Source organism: Caenorhabditis elegans, chromosome X (genome assembly GCF_000002985.6).
Source record: "Caenorhabditis elegans chromosome X".
NCBI classification, from domain to species: Eukaryota; Metazoa; Nematoda; class Chromadorea; order Rhabditida; family Rhabditidae; genus Caenorhabditis; species Caenorhabditis elegans.
The window spans coordinates 11,392,962-11,410,175 of NC_003284.9; the positions used below are offsets into that span (position 1 = coordinate 11,392,962).

At 34.2% G+C, this 17,214-nt stretch overlaps 3 protein-coding genes and 1 non-coding gene across 19 annotated transcripts; 1 reads left to right on the forward strand and 3 right to left on the reverse strand.

Annotated features, from left to right (window-relative positions):
• Positions 1-331: 331 nt before the first annotated feature.
• prx-12 (Peroxisome assembly protein 12) lies at positions 332-1,658 on the forward strand. Its single transcript, NM_001322631.4, has 6 exons — positions 332-480; positions 530-638; positions 686-879; positions 924-1,138; positions 1,184-1,501; positions 1,550-1,658. Exons 1-6 carry the CDS (start codon positions 340-342, stop codon positions 1,605-1,607), a joined length of 1,035 nt encoding a protein of 344 aa, NP_001309444.1. The 5' UTR covers positions 332-339; the 3' UTR covers positions 1,608-1,658.
• Positions 1,644-12,970, reverse strand: slo-2 (RCK N-terminal domain-containing protein; the record flags this gene model as incomplete). 8 transcript variants are annotated; one of them, NM_001270215.3, is made up of 20 exons in its annotated part: positions 1,738-1,885; positions 1,948-2,035; positions 2,306-2,429; positions 2,485-2,607; positions 2,656-2,739; positions 2,783-3,125; positions 3,388-4,188; positions 4,233-4,382; positions 4,433-4,541; positions 4,662-4,840; positions 4,887-5,017; positions 5,063-5,503; positions 5,551-5,634; positions 5,685-5,759; positions 5,809-5,917; positions 6,303-6,447; positions 6,505-6,581; positions 10,099-10,243; positions 12,505-12,553; positions 12,953-12,970. In NM_001270215.3, the coding sequence occupies 20 exons, from the start codon at positions 12,968-12,970 to the stop codon at positions 1,738-1,740; spliced, it is 3,423 nt and encodes a 1,140-aa protein (NP_001257144.1). The 8 variants fall into 8 exon arrangements, with proteins under 8 accessions (NP_001024528.1, NP_001024527.1, NP_001129924.1 ...); NM_001029356.4 differs by lacking the exons at positions 10,099-10,243; positions 12,505-12,553; positions 12,953-12,970 and adding exons at positions 2,224-2,259; positions 7,613-8,032 and having other exon boundaries at positions 1,646-1,885; NM_001136452.4 differs by lacking the exons at positions 10,099-10,243; positions 12,505-12,553; positions 12,953-12,970 and adding exons at positions 2,224-2,259; positions 8,243-8,346 and having other exon boundaries at positions 1,647-1,885.
• F08B12.10 lies at positions 12,198-12,338 on the reverse strand. Its single transcript, NR_072122.1, has one exon. It is a non-coding gene; the product is annotated as an Unclassified non-coding RNA F08B12.10 (non-coding RNA).
• Positions 12,971-14,092: 1,122 nt separating the features above from the next.
• On the reverse strand, positions 14,093-14,771 carry F08B12.4 (uncharacterized protein; the record flags this gene model as incomplete). Of its 9 annotated transcripts, none has more annotated exons than NM_001270222.5 (4): positions 14,094-14,330; positions 14,398-14,460; positions 14,533-14,592; positions 14,642-14,741. In NM_001270222.5, 4 exons carry the CDS (start codon positions 14,739-14,741, stop codon positions 14,197-14,199), a joined length of 357 nt encoding a protein of 118 aa, NP_001257151.1. The 9 variants fall into 9 exon arrangements, with proteins under 9 accessions (NP_001368116.1, NP_001257151.1, NP_001368117.1 ...); NM_001381105.1 differs by having other exon boundaries at positions 14,197-14,330; positions 14,642-14,693; NM_001381103.2 differs by lacking the exon at positions 14,533-14,592 and having other exon boundaries at positions 14,093-14,330; positions 14,642-14,771.
• Positions 14,772-17,214: the final 2,443 nt, after the last annotated feature.

Consider the following 17,214-nt stretch of genomic DNA (forward strand, 5'->3'; position numbering starts at 1 on the left):
ACTACAAATAATTGAAAATCCCATTTATTTATTATTCATGCATTTATTAAAGAGTCGTTATTTTCATTGTATTTTGCATCAATAGATCTACAGTTAAGAAAAGCAAAGGTTACATTGTTGCAATTCTAACCCTCCACATTTCAATTACTATCTAATCGTGATAAGACAAGGACACACTACGTCGTAGTATGATACGGACAGTGTCCTCGCTCCTCCGGCAATCGATGGTCGTGTTCAATCATTTTCATATCTCTCCTTTTTTTTGGTTTTATTTGTAAATTTTAATGAGTATAATCTCAACAATTTCCTCTTATTTTTAACTGAAAAATTTAGGAAATAATGAGTACGACTATTCGTGCCTCGCAGCTGGCTTCGTCAATTTCTCCAAAAACTGAAGAAAAGCAGCCATCGGTTTTTGATATAATCGCTCAAGAAAATCTTGCAACATCAATCAGACCGGCTTTACAGCATCTTGTAAAAGTATGTTAAGAATAAAAGTGAAACGAATATTTGAAATTGAACATTTCAGTATCTAGCATTCTTCAAGCCAAAAACATTTCTTTCGGTTCACCGAAACTTTGATGAATACTACATCATATTCGATCTCATTTTGCAAAACCACTATTTGAGAAACTATGGTACGTTTTTTAATTCCAATTTTTCACCTAAAGATAATGTGTTTCAGGAGCGTCGTTCACGGAAAACTTTTATTCTATGAAGCGAATAGCATCAGGCACAGGAAATCCACCGAACGATGGTAGGGAAAGAATAATGTCGCTTATTACATTAGTCGGATGGCCTTATGTAGAGAATAAATTGAATCAGCTTTATGACAGGCTCAAGGAAGTTTACGAATGCAGAAGCTGGTCATCAATTAATGTATGTATAGACAAATAAATTTGAAATATCGTTTATAATTCCAGGGCATGAAAGCAAAGTGTCAAAAAATGTTTGTGATCATTTGGCCATACATCAAGACAGCTCTTAAGGCAGTGAAAAGTGCTCTACAACTTGCATACATTTTGAACCGCAGCTCCATTCACTCGCCATGGCTTTACTTCTCAGGCGTGATTCTGAAACATCTTACGCCAGAAGACTTGGAAGCTTTCAATGCTGTTCCTCTTCATCTCCAAACTGGGTATCAAATTTCTAGAGGAACATTAAACGAACATATTCATTTAAGATTCTTCAATCGCATCTGGAGATTTATTTTGGGACTACCTGGAATCGTTTCAAGGCTCTTTGCTTATGGGCTCTTCTTTGTACAGTTTTTGGATTATATGTACAACACAGATTTGGCAAAACTTACAAAGACTGGCCTTGACGGAGCTATTCCTTCACCTCCACACAAAATGATCATATCTGAATCGGAAATTTTGAGTTTGGACACCAATAAATGCCCAATTTGTTTGAAGAAAAGAGTTAATGATACTGCGCTTTTTGTATCTGGATATGTATTCTGCTACACATGTATCAACCAATACGTAAACACTTATAACAAGTGAGTTTTCTTTATTTTAAACTATCAATTATTTGAGAAAAATTTCAGATGTCCAGTGACAGGATGCCCGGCAAACGTTCAGCATTTAATCCGTTTGTTTGTATAGCGCTACAAATTTAATTTTGAATCATGTTACGACAAATAAAATTACAAAAATATTCATTTTTAAAACACGAGCAAATATTCCAGCAAATTCAACTTTTCGTTGTGTTGGGCATTGTACAAAAAACGCAAGTTTACAAATTATTCTCATCAATGACAATTGTTGGGACTTGATTTGTTGAATCGATGGTTTCACTAACATTTTTACTGCGTCTTAGACCCCTTCTTGGGTTAATTCTTGCGTTGGTTGCATCTTTCCGGATTGGACTTCTGATTACGTAGCTGAAAGTTCATTTATGAGTTCTTGATCAAAAATTCATCTGAAATAGAATTTAAAATCGTACACAATATCTCCGGACTCTAGTTCCAAATCTTGAGCAGGATTGATGATGACATATGAGATTTGCGACTTTTCATCGCTTCCTTCGAGCACTGAAATTTAAAATACAGTTCACCACGTCTAACCGCACCAAGAAAAATGATCACACTGAAGCAATTAGAATTAAACTTAAAGAATCTTCAACCTTATTATGAAATGAAATAAAAGTAAATAGTAAGTATTAAAGTAAGTTTTCTAATTTTATTTTGTCTGCTGGTTCACACCACTCTTCGGCTTATACCTGTTGATCTGCACCGGCTAGCATATTTCCAATTGACTAGAAAGGGTTTAAAAATAGAAAACTAATTCCGAATAAAACTTACAAGTATGAGTGTCTTTTATATTAAGAAGTCTCATTCGATTTTTCACATGATCATACATATCTTTGTTTCTTCCCATTTCAGTGTTTTCAAAATCTTTGCATTGTTCTTGAAGATCAAGGGATACCTGAAAATATTAAAAAAAAAAACAATTAGTCGATACTGAGCAGATTTGTGTTTACCGTCTTAGTGTCCATCTTTTTGGTTCTGAAAATACCGATAGGAATATCAGCCACAGAGGAGCATAGTTTTTGATACAATCGTCCATAATTCCGAATCCATAAGTCATCCGATGTGATAACAAACTGAAATATTTATCACATGAAGGTTCACTGCAATTAGTTTGATTGTACCGAAGTTAAATATCCGCCATCACTATGTTGATCAATTCCAAGAAGAAGTCTGACTAGATCAACCACAAACGGTTTGATAATAGCCTGAATATATTACGTTTGAATATGCGGAAATTAAAAAATTAACCTGATAAAGTAATCTATCCAGCATGTTAGCACTAAAAACACCTCCTTGTGCAAATGGTAGTCGGAACATGAACGGCATATGAGAGCCACGTTTTCGTTCCTTTTTTTCAAATCTGGATTGAGCCAATGAATAAGCATTATGTGGATTGAACTGCACGAATCGCATGTTTGTCGCATGCGTCAATTCAGTGATCATTCGAAGTCTTGGGAACATTCGATGAATCTTTTGAACTGTGATAATTGTGTTACAATCTGCAGTATGCTCCTCTGCCATTACAGCTGTCTCCTTGACAACAACCACATGCTCCGCACTGCTTACACCAGCTCGGAGAAGGCAATCCAAACTGTAAGATGATGTATACTTATTGACGAACATATTAATGAACATGATAATTGGTCATCACTGCAACTCCCGCCAGACATCCGAAATTCAAAGACGAGTAGTTTATTATTACATTAAACTAAGGAATAAATAAGTTAGTTCACAGAGTTCACGTTGTACGATCTTCTTAGCCACGTCGTGGGTCAATACACGTTGATACCCAACAATAATAGATAATTTATTTCATGTATTGTTGAATTAAATTTATAAAAACATTCACTTACTTTCCAACTTTTCCCTTCATCCAATAAACATCTGGGAAATATGAGATTGCATCCAAAAATGCATCATTCAACGAATCTTGCTCTTCCAACTCCAAAAGAATGATGATCGGATGTAAATCATGCACTGGTCTGTAGTATGCTCGAAGAGGAATAACTAAATTGTACATGCCACTGCTGGTTCTATCCGCCGCAAGAATAATTGGCCGATTTCTCCATTGGTACTCATGCGCAGAAGTAGCAGATTTATGAGCACATTTTTCATCAAGCTTTAGACAGCAAAGCGACCGACGCTCTTTCATCATGTGGCACACAGTATTAGATGTTCCAATGTATGTTCTCACTTGTGGGTAAGTACGCTGAAGTTTATGTTGTATGCAAGGTCCACGGCATTTGTCGCAAATCTCTTCTTGATCAGAATCGGACGAGCTGTCAATTTTCCCCTCAGTAACCATTGCAATTGACGGGCGACGACTAGATTGAACATGTTCTCCAACTTCAATTAAGTGGATCTCATCTGCAGCCTTTTCCTTCCTCTTCTTCTTTTTTCTGCCAACTAACTCGGTTTTGTCAGATCTTGGTACATCTACAGCTACCGTTCCAATATTTGCAATAGTTGATGCAACATTTGCACGTTTTTGCTGGCTTCGGATGCCTTTTCTAAAGTCTGTCAGTGACTCTTCATTGGTCAATCCCATATAATAAACTGTATCAGTTGGCTGAATGATGTGAGAAGATCCTGGGTTTAACTTCATACGTGAAGTGTCCCCATCCGGAGAAACGGCAATCAAACCGATTCCGTATCTGAAAAAGAAAATGCTGAAGTTGCAAATAAGTGATCAACTAACTCTTTATGCGCGTGGAAACTTGTGCTGCTAAATGACTTTCCGACATACTCACAGAAAAATTTGCTGTCTTGAACTTTAATCTGGTACATTTCGTTTCCAGAATGAAATCCATAGACTTTGTGCCACGGTTCGGTAGATTTCTGGCCTTCCCTAGAATGATGACATCATTAAAGATTTTATACGAAATTAAATAAACGTACTCTCCACGAGAGGTGTGCATTAAAAGTGTGATGAAAGTAGAAATTCCCGGGCAGATGCAATTGTTTGCAAGTAGAGCGTATTTAAATTCATCCTCACAAATTAAGACTTCTGAAAGAATGTATGTAATCATCGAGAAAGTAGTAAGAATCGTTTAAAGTTTAAAGAAATACTGCTAATTTTGAACCTATTTTTCTCTATTTTGAATAAGTTTTCTTCGTGGAGTCATACCTGCGTGCTCAATATGCATCTTGGTTTCTGCTCTGAATATTTGCACGTATTGCTTGACATTTGGAGCAAAATCTTTAATAGCCCATGACCGAAGAATTGTGTGTTCATCTGTGGCCACTTTTCTGTTGACATGTCTTGCAGACAAAATGAAGCAAGCTTTTGATGTTGCTACGTTGGCTCTGAAAATTCAATTACCGACGGAAGAACGAAAACAAAAATTGAAACCTCTCCAAGTCTTCATCTCTTAAAGAGCTTCCACGAACGTAATGAACCCGGTTATTCCAAAGAGGAATTTTCAAAAGCATTCGTGTCTGGTTGTCTAATTCAGCTGGCGACAACAAAACAATTTGAATTCTCTGAAGAACAAAAATTATTTTAGAACTGGTGTGTTACTGAAATACCTGGTTTTCGGGGTGGGCGTAGAATTCTTCCAAGAAATCACGAATGAATTCAACTTCCAAAGTAGTGATTGTCACAACAACATGAGATTCCACTCCATTCCAACTACTAAAGTCAGTTCCAGATTTCTGACGTTCAGACCATGTTTGTCCCAGTTCGTCTAGTTGTTTTGGAATCAATCCCAATGCAACGCAAATCAAAATGACAACGCATAATTGTGAAGCCCAATAGTCTGGATACCAGTCACCATAGCCAACTGTAGAGAATGTGACCATTACAAAGTAGAAAGATGTGAAGAGATCAATTCTTTTTCCACGAGCACGTTGCAAATGTTCAATGCTACACATTCCGGTAAAAATGAGGCAAGCCAGAACTGAGAACAAGAGTAAAAGTTGACGAAATAGAGCAGAGGAGCTTATAAAAGATTTTCTATTGAGATCGTTCTGAAAAAATAATGAACTTTGACACTTCCCAGTAGGCAATGCCTCACCATCATAGCTTGAAGAGCACCTTTGGCAAGCCAGCAGTTGAGAAACACCGGAACGTATAAGTAGGTTAAGCTGGGAATAAAAATCAGAAAAAAATTAATGATTAATTGTTCGTTGATAAAATAAAATAACAAACCGATATTATGAATGGGAAACTTGTGATGAGTTCCAGTAAGAAATGAATATTGATGAGCAGTCTAACTACACTTCCCTGAAATTAAAATGTGCTTTTTGTAAAGTAGTGTTTTGAAACGACTTACCGAATAACTGAGATAAAACACCAAAATAGTGTAAACCATACTAATGCAAGCAAACATTGTTTGTAGAAACCAAATTTTGAAATCGAAGTCTACCCATAGTAAGTATTTACTGAAAATGTTGTTTTCAATTTTCTGGCGAGATATAAATTCTGAACAAAGTTATTCTCAATTTTCTACTAATTAGTATTCATTTTAATTATTTTGTAATAACTGCATAAACTGAAATTTAACTTTTTTGATATACAGGTATGCTGAATAAATTCAGTTTAAAAAAAAGGTATCATAAACGTACATGTGTGAAGAAGAATCTATATTGAAATGTTTGAAAACTATAATTACTTTTTTTCTAAACTTGGAATGATACTTTTCTAAATCATTCAATTAGTGGAAAATTGGGGTCCTTAACACCGAATGTTGAATGTAATTTTTCAAACATTTAATTTAAAAAATTTTCAAAATTTTCTTTTCAAAATTTCAGAAAAAAATCGACTCACTAAAGTGTGACATCTTGTTTTCCAGCTTCTTCTTCCGAAAATGGAAAGTCATCAGGATATGATCTTTCGTCATTGACGACACGAATACAATATAATATACATGTTAATAGTTTGATCAACACATTGCAGGATCTTATTCGAGCACCTGAACAAGATTTTGCCCTTATTATTTTATTATTTTTATTTGAAAATTGAAACTCACTGATACTGGGGTTTTCTATGAACCATTGCTGAAGTTTGTGCTTGATGTTCTTTTTTTCGCCATACTGCATCCGAGCACTGAAAATAAATTGGAATAAAAGACAGAAATACTGAGAAAAACAATAGTGTTACCACAACCACAGCACCAATTTTTTCTTCCAGTAGTAATCTGATAAACCTACCCCATTTCTTGCCTTGGAAGGTGTTTTCTTTCTTTTTTCACAGAGACAATTTTCTAGAGCATGTGTGCTCAGAAGCGAAAAGAGCTCAGAAAAGACGAATGTAGTAACGAAAAACGGAAGAGCAAAAAGAAGGAGCTCTTCGTCAATTTTTTATAGGATGCTTTTTTCAAAAAAAAATTTAGTTCACTTTGGGAATGCTCAAGAATTCATACTCTTTGGACTTTATTGCGATGCATAAAATTCAAGCTGGAAAACTCACAATGTTTTTCTAACTGTCGCTCTAAATCTGCTCATTTTCGATTTTAGTCTAAAAGTCCGGAAATAAAGTGAATAACATTCCAAGAAAAGCTCCAAATGCTTCCAACTAGCTTTAACTCCGGCCAAAAAAAAAGAGTACAGCAAATGAGTAGAAATGTGTGGCCAAAACGGAGGAAGACGTGCTCTCAATGTCTTTTTTAACGTACTCAAAAGAAATAGGGGGGTTTCAATTCATTTTTAGACGGAGGAGTCAGGCTATTGTTAATGAGTTGCGTGAAAACTTGCTTTTCAGAAAAAGAAATCTACAATTAAACGGTAATTCAATTACACGCAATTACTTATTTCTTTTGACATATTTGATTTACATATCGAAAAACGCACGTGCCAGGAAGTTCTCAATTTTAGGAGAAATTAGGTTTTTTAAATGGTTTTTTTGCGATCATTGTGATTATTTAAAACAATGAATAATATTTTTTGCTACATTAACAAAAGTGTACAGAAACTGAACAAAATTTGACTTGACTTTTGTGATTTTTTGATTTTTATGCAAATTCCTTGACTATGAAAAAACAAAGTAATGCTTTATTTTTTGCCAGGTATGTAAATTCGTTCAACTTTTAAAAAAGTAAGTTTTTTTTCGAAATCATTATTTAATTCATTTTAACTTACACATGTTTATTTGGTATTCTATAATCGGATGGCAATGAATGACAACTATCAACTCGCCGCTCTCGATGCTTCATGGTGCATCGGTCAGTTCTGTTATTTGTGTCGTCCGACATTTTTGCAACGCGTAATCAATTGTATTGATTCGATAAGACACGTCAAGTGAGTCACTCGTAAAGAAAATGAGCAAAGTGATTTGAAGACATTTGAGACAGCGAACTCGTGGGAAATCAGATTCAAAGAATAGAGTAAAGTAGCAGTCAGAAATTTAGCCAATTTTCATTGAATGAAAATCAAAACTTAGATAAACAGCCCATAACGTCTTTCATTGCCTTTTATTTGCACAATGCACGATGCAAGGCGGTTTAGAATCCACAGGTAAAGAGGAAAAATGCAAACAAAAAGTGATATAGTTTTGGACATGTACACCTTTTTCTCATATTCCTTGTTCCACCTGCCTGCGCACAGCAGAGTCAATCGGCGCTCAATTATGGGCTCACACTTTTTCTCTATCTTCTAGAACTTTTTTCTTCTACGCATGATTTGTCATTAAATTTTCCCGCGTCTCTGTTCTATGTTCCATGAGATATTTAGAGATAGTCAACAGGTTGTAAACACATAAAAAACTATTACACTTCTTCAAGAATCTGCTGGGTGCTTGGAGCTGGTGAAATCCCATTGGGTGAAGCTTTCCGTCTTGCAAGGAGCTCACCGAGTTGGTTGTCCTCATCGTGCATCTACATGTTAGTATATTAACAAAACTTTTAAATGGAAAAAAAACAGTACTAAAAAGGAAGCTTGTTATGAAAAACAAACGTCAGGAAAAATCAGTGAAAATAAGGGTGAGAAAAAAGAGAACAAGTAAGAAAGTATTCATCTTTTTGACTCACTAGTTTCTCCTTATTGGTCTCTCGGGTGTCGGAGGGCACATCCCAACCATGATTGCATACCCGAAATATTGAGTCAAAGAAACTTTTGAGAGGAGCCGAATGAGATTTCGAAAGGGCAAAAAACAAGTGGGATATTGATATGCTCTCTCTCTGCAGGAAGAAGTTGAAAGTTTCACTTTACAACCCAACAGATGAAAAAAGCCCACTCTTCAAAAAGTTATGAAGTGAACATGAGTTCCGGTTTTTTGAAAGCAGTATTTCTCCACAAATTAAGTAATAACATAAAAACAATACTATGCTTGTTTTTATATATTTTTTAATACTTAAGAGTTGTCCTTAGAGAAAATATACTGAAATGAAATAACAGAAACAAAACAAAAATCTCAAGTGTGTTGGAAATCCGAGAAAAACTAGTGGAGCATGAAATTGAGCTAATTATTGAAGCTTCGTTTGGGTTGTTTAAGGAAGTGATTCTATGAACAGATGCGTGTGAGGTCAATTAACGTTTGGAAATGTTAACTTCTGGCACATGATACATTCACAAGTTGTGAAATGTTTAATTGTATTCAGGACTTACAACTGAAATCATTTAAAAAGTTACTTTTTAAAACTTTTTTTTTGTTAAATTTGATGACATGATAGTTCTAAAATCTGATACCAAAAAAATAAATATTAATAGTGCAGAAATGTTACATTTTTCTTCCAAAATACTGAGTTAATGTTCTTTTAAAGTACTTCAACTTCTCAACAAAAAAAGGAAAAAACTCCAAAAAGGGAAATTCTCTAGATGCTCGACCCCGTCTTCACCCTGAATGCATAATAATTGTGGCATGGAATAGACAACATGAATGGATTCTAGATGTCCACACAAGACGAGAAGGGTCACAAGAGATAATGTAGTACGTTAGATATGTTCAGATAATGAAAGAATGGATATGAAAAAAGTAAAATCCGCTAGATTCATGAAAACTTCCCCAAGGGGCACGAGCAACAACAAAGATGAAGAAAAAGATGTGTTTGTGGCAGAAGTCATCCCGAAAGAAAAAAGAAAGAAGAAGAAGCATCAGAAGAATGAATGAATCAATGAATCAATGCAGCTTTTCAACTTAATTCTCGCACATATTTTATTCTTTTTTATTGCTCCAAGTTATCTTGGAACTTGAAGTTTTAATAGTTAAAGAATCTTAGCGTGTTTAAAACGAAGAGCCTTCCGCCATATGGAAAGCTTTTATGAACTGCAATTTCTCAACTTTTTAAGTAGGCAAAACTTATGACCAATAAGATAGTTAGAATGAAGAATAAAACTCAGAAATTCCGTATTCGTCAAGCGAAATTTCAATTAACCCCACTACTGCTCTTTTCATCTGTCACAGCAAAAATGTAACAGAATAGAAGATGATACTAGTTCATACAAAGAGCATATGCAAAAGAAATGTATCTGAGTCTTCTTCTTCTTCTCTAATTTGAGCCTCACTCCTCTTATGTCTAATCCGTCCAGTAGGATTTAGAATTTTCAAATCACATGCGTTGTCTCGAAATAAATATTTTTTCTAATTTTCAACGGACAAGTATGAAACTCTCAGAATGGATAAAACTTACGGATCTGCACGGAAAATGTCCGTGAGTTGAGTAATCGACTGCTTGAAATCATCGAAAGAAGTTGTTGGTTGCAGCTCGTTCATCAGCGAAGCATATGAGTTTTTGTACACGGTGCCTTCTGCCTCCGAATCAGTACGGGCAATGTCTGAAAAATAATAATAAATGATGTGAAAAAGACATTTTTTAAATAAATATATTCACTAGCTTTGTCGATGCCAATATTATACTGCTACAAATACCAGAATATTGAGCTTGCCGAGCTATGTTAACCAATCTTATTCAAAGCTAGTTTTTGCTTTAGAGTGTTTTTCAATTTTCGAATAAGGTGAAAACACGATTAAGTAAATTACAGCAGTTATTTTTAATTTATTGGTCTCGGTGAAATGCCAAACTGAAATAACACTTTTTTTTATTTGCGAGTATTTTCAGCGAATCGGCTTTTACGCTTTTGTGATACAGAATTGCATTTTATTCTGACGCTATAATACTCTGCTATAGAACTATGTTGAGAGCAAAATTATTATATTACATAGGCCATTCCACTAGCTGTAGTTCTGAATTGTTAATCATTAATTATGCAGTAATCAAAAAAAAGGAATTTCCTATAAAATCACCAATTAACATGGAATATGCTGATAAAAATTTTTCGTTATATTCTCTCAACAAGTTGGACATTTCTAGTTTTCCAAAGTTTGCCTACCATCGTTATCAAAATATTCTTCGTAGATATCATCCATCTGAACAGTGAAATCAGAAACCGAGAAATAAATTGAGGAAACGCTTTTTCAGAATGGCAAAGCCAATTTGTTTCATTAACCAAGATGCGCGTATTTGGATGTGCTCACGGAGTGGAAAAGAGCACTCTCAATTAGAAAAATTTCATCATTTGCGGTGTTGTCGTCGCAGTTTCATTCAGACCGGACATGTTTCAAAATTCACGTTTTTCAGTCAGACTCATAATGCTTGAGGGCATGAAAAGGAATATGATGAAAGGAACGACGGATGTTGAAACTTTTGTTATAATTTTTTATAGAATTCAAAATTAGAAAGAGTTTGTGTGCTCACCATCTACATCCTGATCACTCATATTTGACATTGATGGAATTCTACGTAGACCAGTATACTGGATGTCATCAGACATTTCAAAATGTTAAAAAAATAAACGGGCCAATAAGGGAAAATGTTGAAGGAACTTGACTCAAAGTAGTAGTTTTTCGTCTCTATTTCCCTCTGTCGGTCATTTGTTTTCTTTTTTGTGGCTTTCCAAGCATGAGAACCTGGGTATTTCCTTGTTAATTATCCCTTGCAAATTGCATTTATTTTTTTCAAGTGGTCAGTTTTGAGTAACAATCAGAGGGCCTTTGGTAGAAATTTTCTCGAAAACAAAACAATTTTGAGCACAGCTTCTTCAGCACTGAAAAAGCGGTTTCATATATGTATTCAGAAAAAAATATTTTATAAATTTAAAAATTTAATTTCATAAAGTTTAATTTAATTTCATTAAAAGCGCCAAGAAAGATTTTTAAAACTGGTTGAAAGTTGTTGCCACATATGACAATTTTAAGGCAGTTTTGGAATTGTTTTTTTCAAGTTTTCCATTAAAAATAAATGTTAATTTCATACAAGTAATTTTTTTTTTTAATATTGAAATATTTTCATTTTTGATGAAGATTGAAGATAGATAAGCTCACCTCTAATTCAAAAGTTTAGAAGACAAAATTGAACTAGAAATTTTGAATAGAAAACTTAAACTTTCTCTGCATTCTTCAGTTTTCAGAAAGATGATTTTTGAAAATATTAAATACAATTATTGACTATCAGGAAAACACTATGTTAGTAGCAATTACTTGGTGAATAACTTACACAGAAACGGAACATACGGCATTTCTGAAGTTGAACGGAGTAAAACGAGAACGATTCGATCAACTTTAGTTGAGAATGTTGTCAGTCAGTTCAGAATAAACAGAGCCAGTCAGTGAATGTGAGGAGGTGGAAACGGAATAAAAACTATATTTGCCTCGATATAAATATGGACTTATCTGCAGCTATCGAAATGAAAACCAAAATTTCATTTAGAAAAAGGAGCTCAGGAAGGCTCCCAAAAGATTTTATTGTTTTTGGAATCTGTCCGGCAGCGTCATCAATACCTCATTTGTATTTATGAATGGAGCACGCGCGAGCTGTTTCCTACTTATTCTTATATTTCGAGGTTAAGCCTTGTTTAATTCGAGCCAGTGAGCACCAGTTCTTAGAACAGAAGTATGAAGTTTGTTATTACTTTCACACAGGGGACACAGATGTGTTTTACTGTGAAGCTCTTGAATATTAGTATCGCATAACAAACACTGATAATTTTCGTATAGCAGACCAAGACTAATATTGTAATTATAAATTGTTATGACAAACCTGACTCTAACAGCCTCCTTCGCTCTTCTTGCAATTTTGGTGGTAAAACCTGCAATCAAACATAAAATGGTTATAAGGTCAGAAGCCATACACAGCGACTGAGCACAACAAAAACATACTCCGTTTAGAAGTTTGAAGACACCATTTTATTTGAAAAAAAAAACAGCAACAAACTGTTCAAATTGATTGTTTATTCTGTCAGAGATTGAATCAGTTTATAACTTTTAAAAATGGGAAACATTTTATGAGCTTTTTAAAACAATTATAAATAGGAAACTCACGTCGTTTAAAGCGTACACCATTTTAGTTGGAAATAAACAAAACTAAGTAAAATACGAACTATATTCATAAGAAAAGACACAGTTGTCATGCATACCCGAGTCCTACACACTTGAGAAGATGAAGATATTTCAAGACAAGTACTCGCAACGAAAGAATGAAAAAGTACCTTTTTCTGTGTTTCCATTCTTTTTAAAATCACTCAGAAGACCCGAACGGAGATCATTTGCTGCAAAATGAAACGGAAATAAACTAAAATCCTAATCCGAATTTTGCAACAGAATAGCAGGCGGCATCAGCTTTACACAAAAGGCATCGTGTAAATTCAATAGAAGGGAACTCAAGGCTTACATGGGGAAAGGATAGAGATAGAAGTAGATTGAATTTGTCGCCCAGTGAAACTTGATAACATATATCGCTGACTTCCAGTTCCGTGCACAGCTTCTAAATGGCAGAAAAGCGCAAGAAAAGATAAAGAAAAAGAAAGCAAAAAAAAATGAACAGAAAATGACAAATTGAGAAAAACGACACCACATTTTTTGGCTTGGTTGGTGTTGGTTTCGGCGCACATCAAAGTTTGTTTTTTTTCGTGCGCGAGAGACTTTCGAAGCCTTACGAATGAGGCCATTTGAGTGCACATGCATTCTTATTCTACTTCATTGTTCCCATTTTGAAGTTTGGAAGACGGAACATAGTATAATTTTTCATACCACACGGAAAATATATATGGATTACAGTTTGAATTGTAAAAATTTTTCATATATAATTATTAAAGCTTATAAAATTAACCAAATATATAAACAACTTCCAAGTCGACAACAAGCATTTTTTACCAGCAACTTTATTTTTCATTTAGGTTTGTGTTTTTTCGTATTCTAAAAAAACCAAAAAAAAAGCAGTAATATTTTTTATAAATGTTTTCTCTAATTTGAATGTAATCAGATAGAATCCCCGAATGAAATTTACAAATTTACTTACTATTGGCAACTAAACAATTCCAAAATTTTCGAATTTTTGTGATCTGCAGTTTCTATTTTCTATTTTAGTGTTCAAAACGAAGCGCCATCTTAATGTTTGATAAGCGCTTTAACTTTCTATCGCTAGTTCGAAAAAAGTTGTGTGTACGTAAAAACTTTTGGAGAATTCATTTTCAGAATTTGTATTTGAATAATGGCCGCTGTGAACCAATATGCAAAACTAATCAGAAAATAATAATTTTCCTGTAGTCGTATTAGACATGTTTTACAACTACACATGTCCATAATGAACGAAAAAATTATATATCTGAATAATTCCAAATCCAATCTCAAATTGCTTTGAAAATATTTATTGATACATAATGTCCGTGTCAATAATGAAAATACAATTAGGATATACATTTAACAATTTTACAATGTTCATTGAACAAATTATTTACTGGTGGTTTTGCTCGCGGATGTTGGCAAGGTCTGGTTGGTTCTTGAGCCATGGCTTGACCTGGGTTCCCCCTTCCAAGACGCTTTTCTCCTCAAGATTTTTGTTGGTAAGTTCCTGTCCAGCGGCAGAGTCTTAAAATGAATTATTTGTGAGAAAAGTTATCAAAAAAATTTGAAATTCAAGGACCAGAAAGCTTACTTGGATGTGGAACAGCAGATCCTCCGGTCATTCCTCCGGAAAGGGCTTGTCCAGCAGCAGAATCTGAAACACAAAGTTAAAAAAAAACAAATTCAAAACTAAAAATGCCCATAACCAATTAAAACGAAAACTCACTTGGATGTGGAACGGAAGATCCTCCGGTCTTTCCGGAAAGAGCTTGTCCAGCAGCAGAGTCTATAATATAATGGAAACTTAATTCAGAACACCATGATAAGAAACTCACTTGGATGTGGGACTCCGCGTCCTCCGGTAAGTCCGTCTTGTTCAACTGGCATGGCGTTAACGATGGCTAAAACAATAGCAAGAATGACAAATGAATTCATGATTGCTTGAATTGGTGTTTTTGTACCGCTGTAAATTGTTGGCAACTGAACCGACTGTTTTACACTGTCTCATTTTCATCCGAAATTACAAAGAAATTTGTCGTATATAATTTATAACAAAAAACCACCATTCCCAAAAACACTCCAGTAATGTGCAAAACTTAAGTTAAAACAGTGTGGGTTAGTTAGTTACACAACAATCACCGCAGAATAAAAACAACCAATTTGAAAACAGAAACACACAACTTTAGCACAATCTCAATGAAATAAAAACAGTAACTATTGAAAATCAAGTTGGCAATGTTCCTCTTCTTCCCGATCATTCATTTTATACGTTTAAAAAAGGCGGGACTTGATCACAAGAGGAAGAGGTAAGAGAGTAGAGAGAAAAATGCGAGAAATGTTTTGATGGCTCGCATTTCGCGAAGAGCAAACGAAAAATTGTTTGTGAAGTAAACGAGCCGATGAAACTGATAGCATATGTGGAAATTGAGAAAGTGAGATAGATAAAGAGAGAACATACATTTTTATCAATAAAAAGTTCGAGGAAAGGAAGTAGAAAAAGCGAAGATTAGGGGTTCGTTGGACTCAAAGACTACAGAGCATGGCAGTTTTAAAAAGTTGGTGAAAAAAAAAACCAAAAACGTATGTGACAGGTGAAGAAAAACTAGGTTATGACAAAAAAGGTCCTTGACAGAAGATTTGGTACTGTCGTAAATAACAATCTTCAAATCTGATAAGAACAGAAGATGGGAGTTAACACATTTGCAAGTTGATTCGCTTATGCGATGCTCCTATTATTTTGCGAAATAAATTAATTTATACTTCCATATTCTCAAAAAAAATTATTTTAGTAGTTCTACAATTGAGATTTAAAAAATGGTGATGCCGGTTGCCATTTTAAATATGTTTAAACCAATTAAAATTGATCTCTTCGTGTGTCTTAATAAAGTGAATAATTGAAAATAGTTACTTTGTACTCCCGAAATGATTAATGTTGAAAGTTTTTTTTCAAGCTGCATACCAAAGTCTTAGCTATAAAGGAGAAAAAAAAGAGAAAAAACAAATTTTATAATAGTTTTTTATCTGTCCACTCCATTTTTCAAAAGTAATTGTGAAGTATCTTGCCCAATGCTTACAAGTTTTCTACGAAATAAAGTTTCCGACTTACAGAATTAAATTGATATTGCTACAAAATGACTCTGATGGACTCTATAAGTAAATCTAACATTTTGATGTTTTTATATTTTTTACCGTATTTTTGTATTATTTTCTCTCTATTATTATAATTATGCTAAACTTCAAAAAATAAAAAGGAGATCATTATAAATTCAAAAATCAAGGGGAATAAAACCAATTGTAGATGGAAAAACACATTTAAAAGTGTTGCGAACATTTTGATTAAAAATTTAGTAAAGGTAAAATGAAATACACGTTTTTGCTAGAAACCTTTCCTCATCTGATATTGGTAAAAAAATCAAGTTTTTCCTCAAAAATCACTCCTTCTCGAACTTTACCCCAAACATCTTGTTTTTACTATCTAAAAAGACCAATGACCACGAGTTGCACAGTTTGTTGACTTTTCACACTGTTTTAATTTTTTGCAAATTTAAATCTCAAACATCTAATTTTCCTCAAAATCCAATAACCAGACTCGGCTCATTGGTCTCCCGCCATGATATCATGTTCCGGTCCATCACTGTTCTCAAATTCCACATCATTGAATAAACATCAATACTACTGTGTGTTTGAATAAACAATTATCTGGATTCATCGAACACTTTATTCATGATTTTTACTCTTCAGAGATTTACACAAATCCAGAAGATCATGGACATCAAACCAATTGATCGTAATTAATGTCTTGGCATAAAAAGTGTAAAACAGTTGGTCAGCTTCAACAAACACTTTAGATCACGCGGCTGAAAATGAGTCACAATCAGTAAGAAAAGATAAGAGAACCCCACAAAAAACCATCGAAAGATCGAGAAGTGTCACTTCTTAGTGATCGCGGAATGATCCTGTTCGCGCATGAATCATGTTTACTCAACTGTGATTCATGCTTTTACTGATATAAGGAAAACTAAAATAGTGTACTCAACTGCCTAAATGTATAATTTATTTTTTGATGAAAAGTGGGGTAAAATTGGAAACACTTTTGAAAATGAAGAATCGAATTGCAAAGAACACACAAATATGTAAGAAAAATAAGACTAGTGACCAGAGAATACAATACTCTAATTGGTTCAAAAGTATTTGCGGTAAGCCGCAATTCTTAGTCCACTACCCCCTAAAGACGTAATTATTGTGTGTAACTGCGCTCTAGTGTACAAAAGCAAAATGAAAATGCCTAATTTATTTTGTTTGTAAAACTCGTATTCCTGATATTCAAAATCTTATGAAAGGAAATGGATCCGCATAGAATAGGAATTATTCAAAAATAAGGCTGATTTTTCAATTTGAGGTGTTGGAC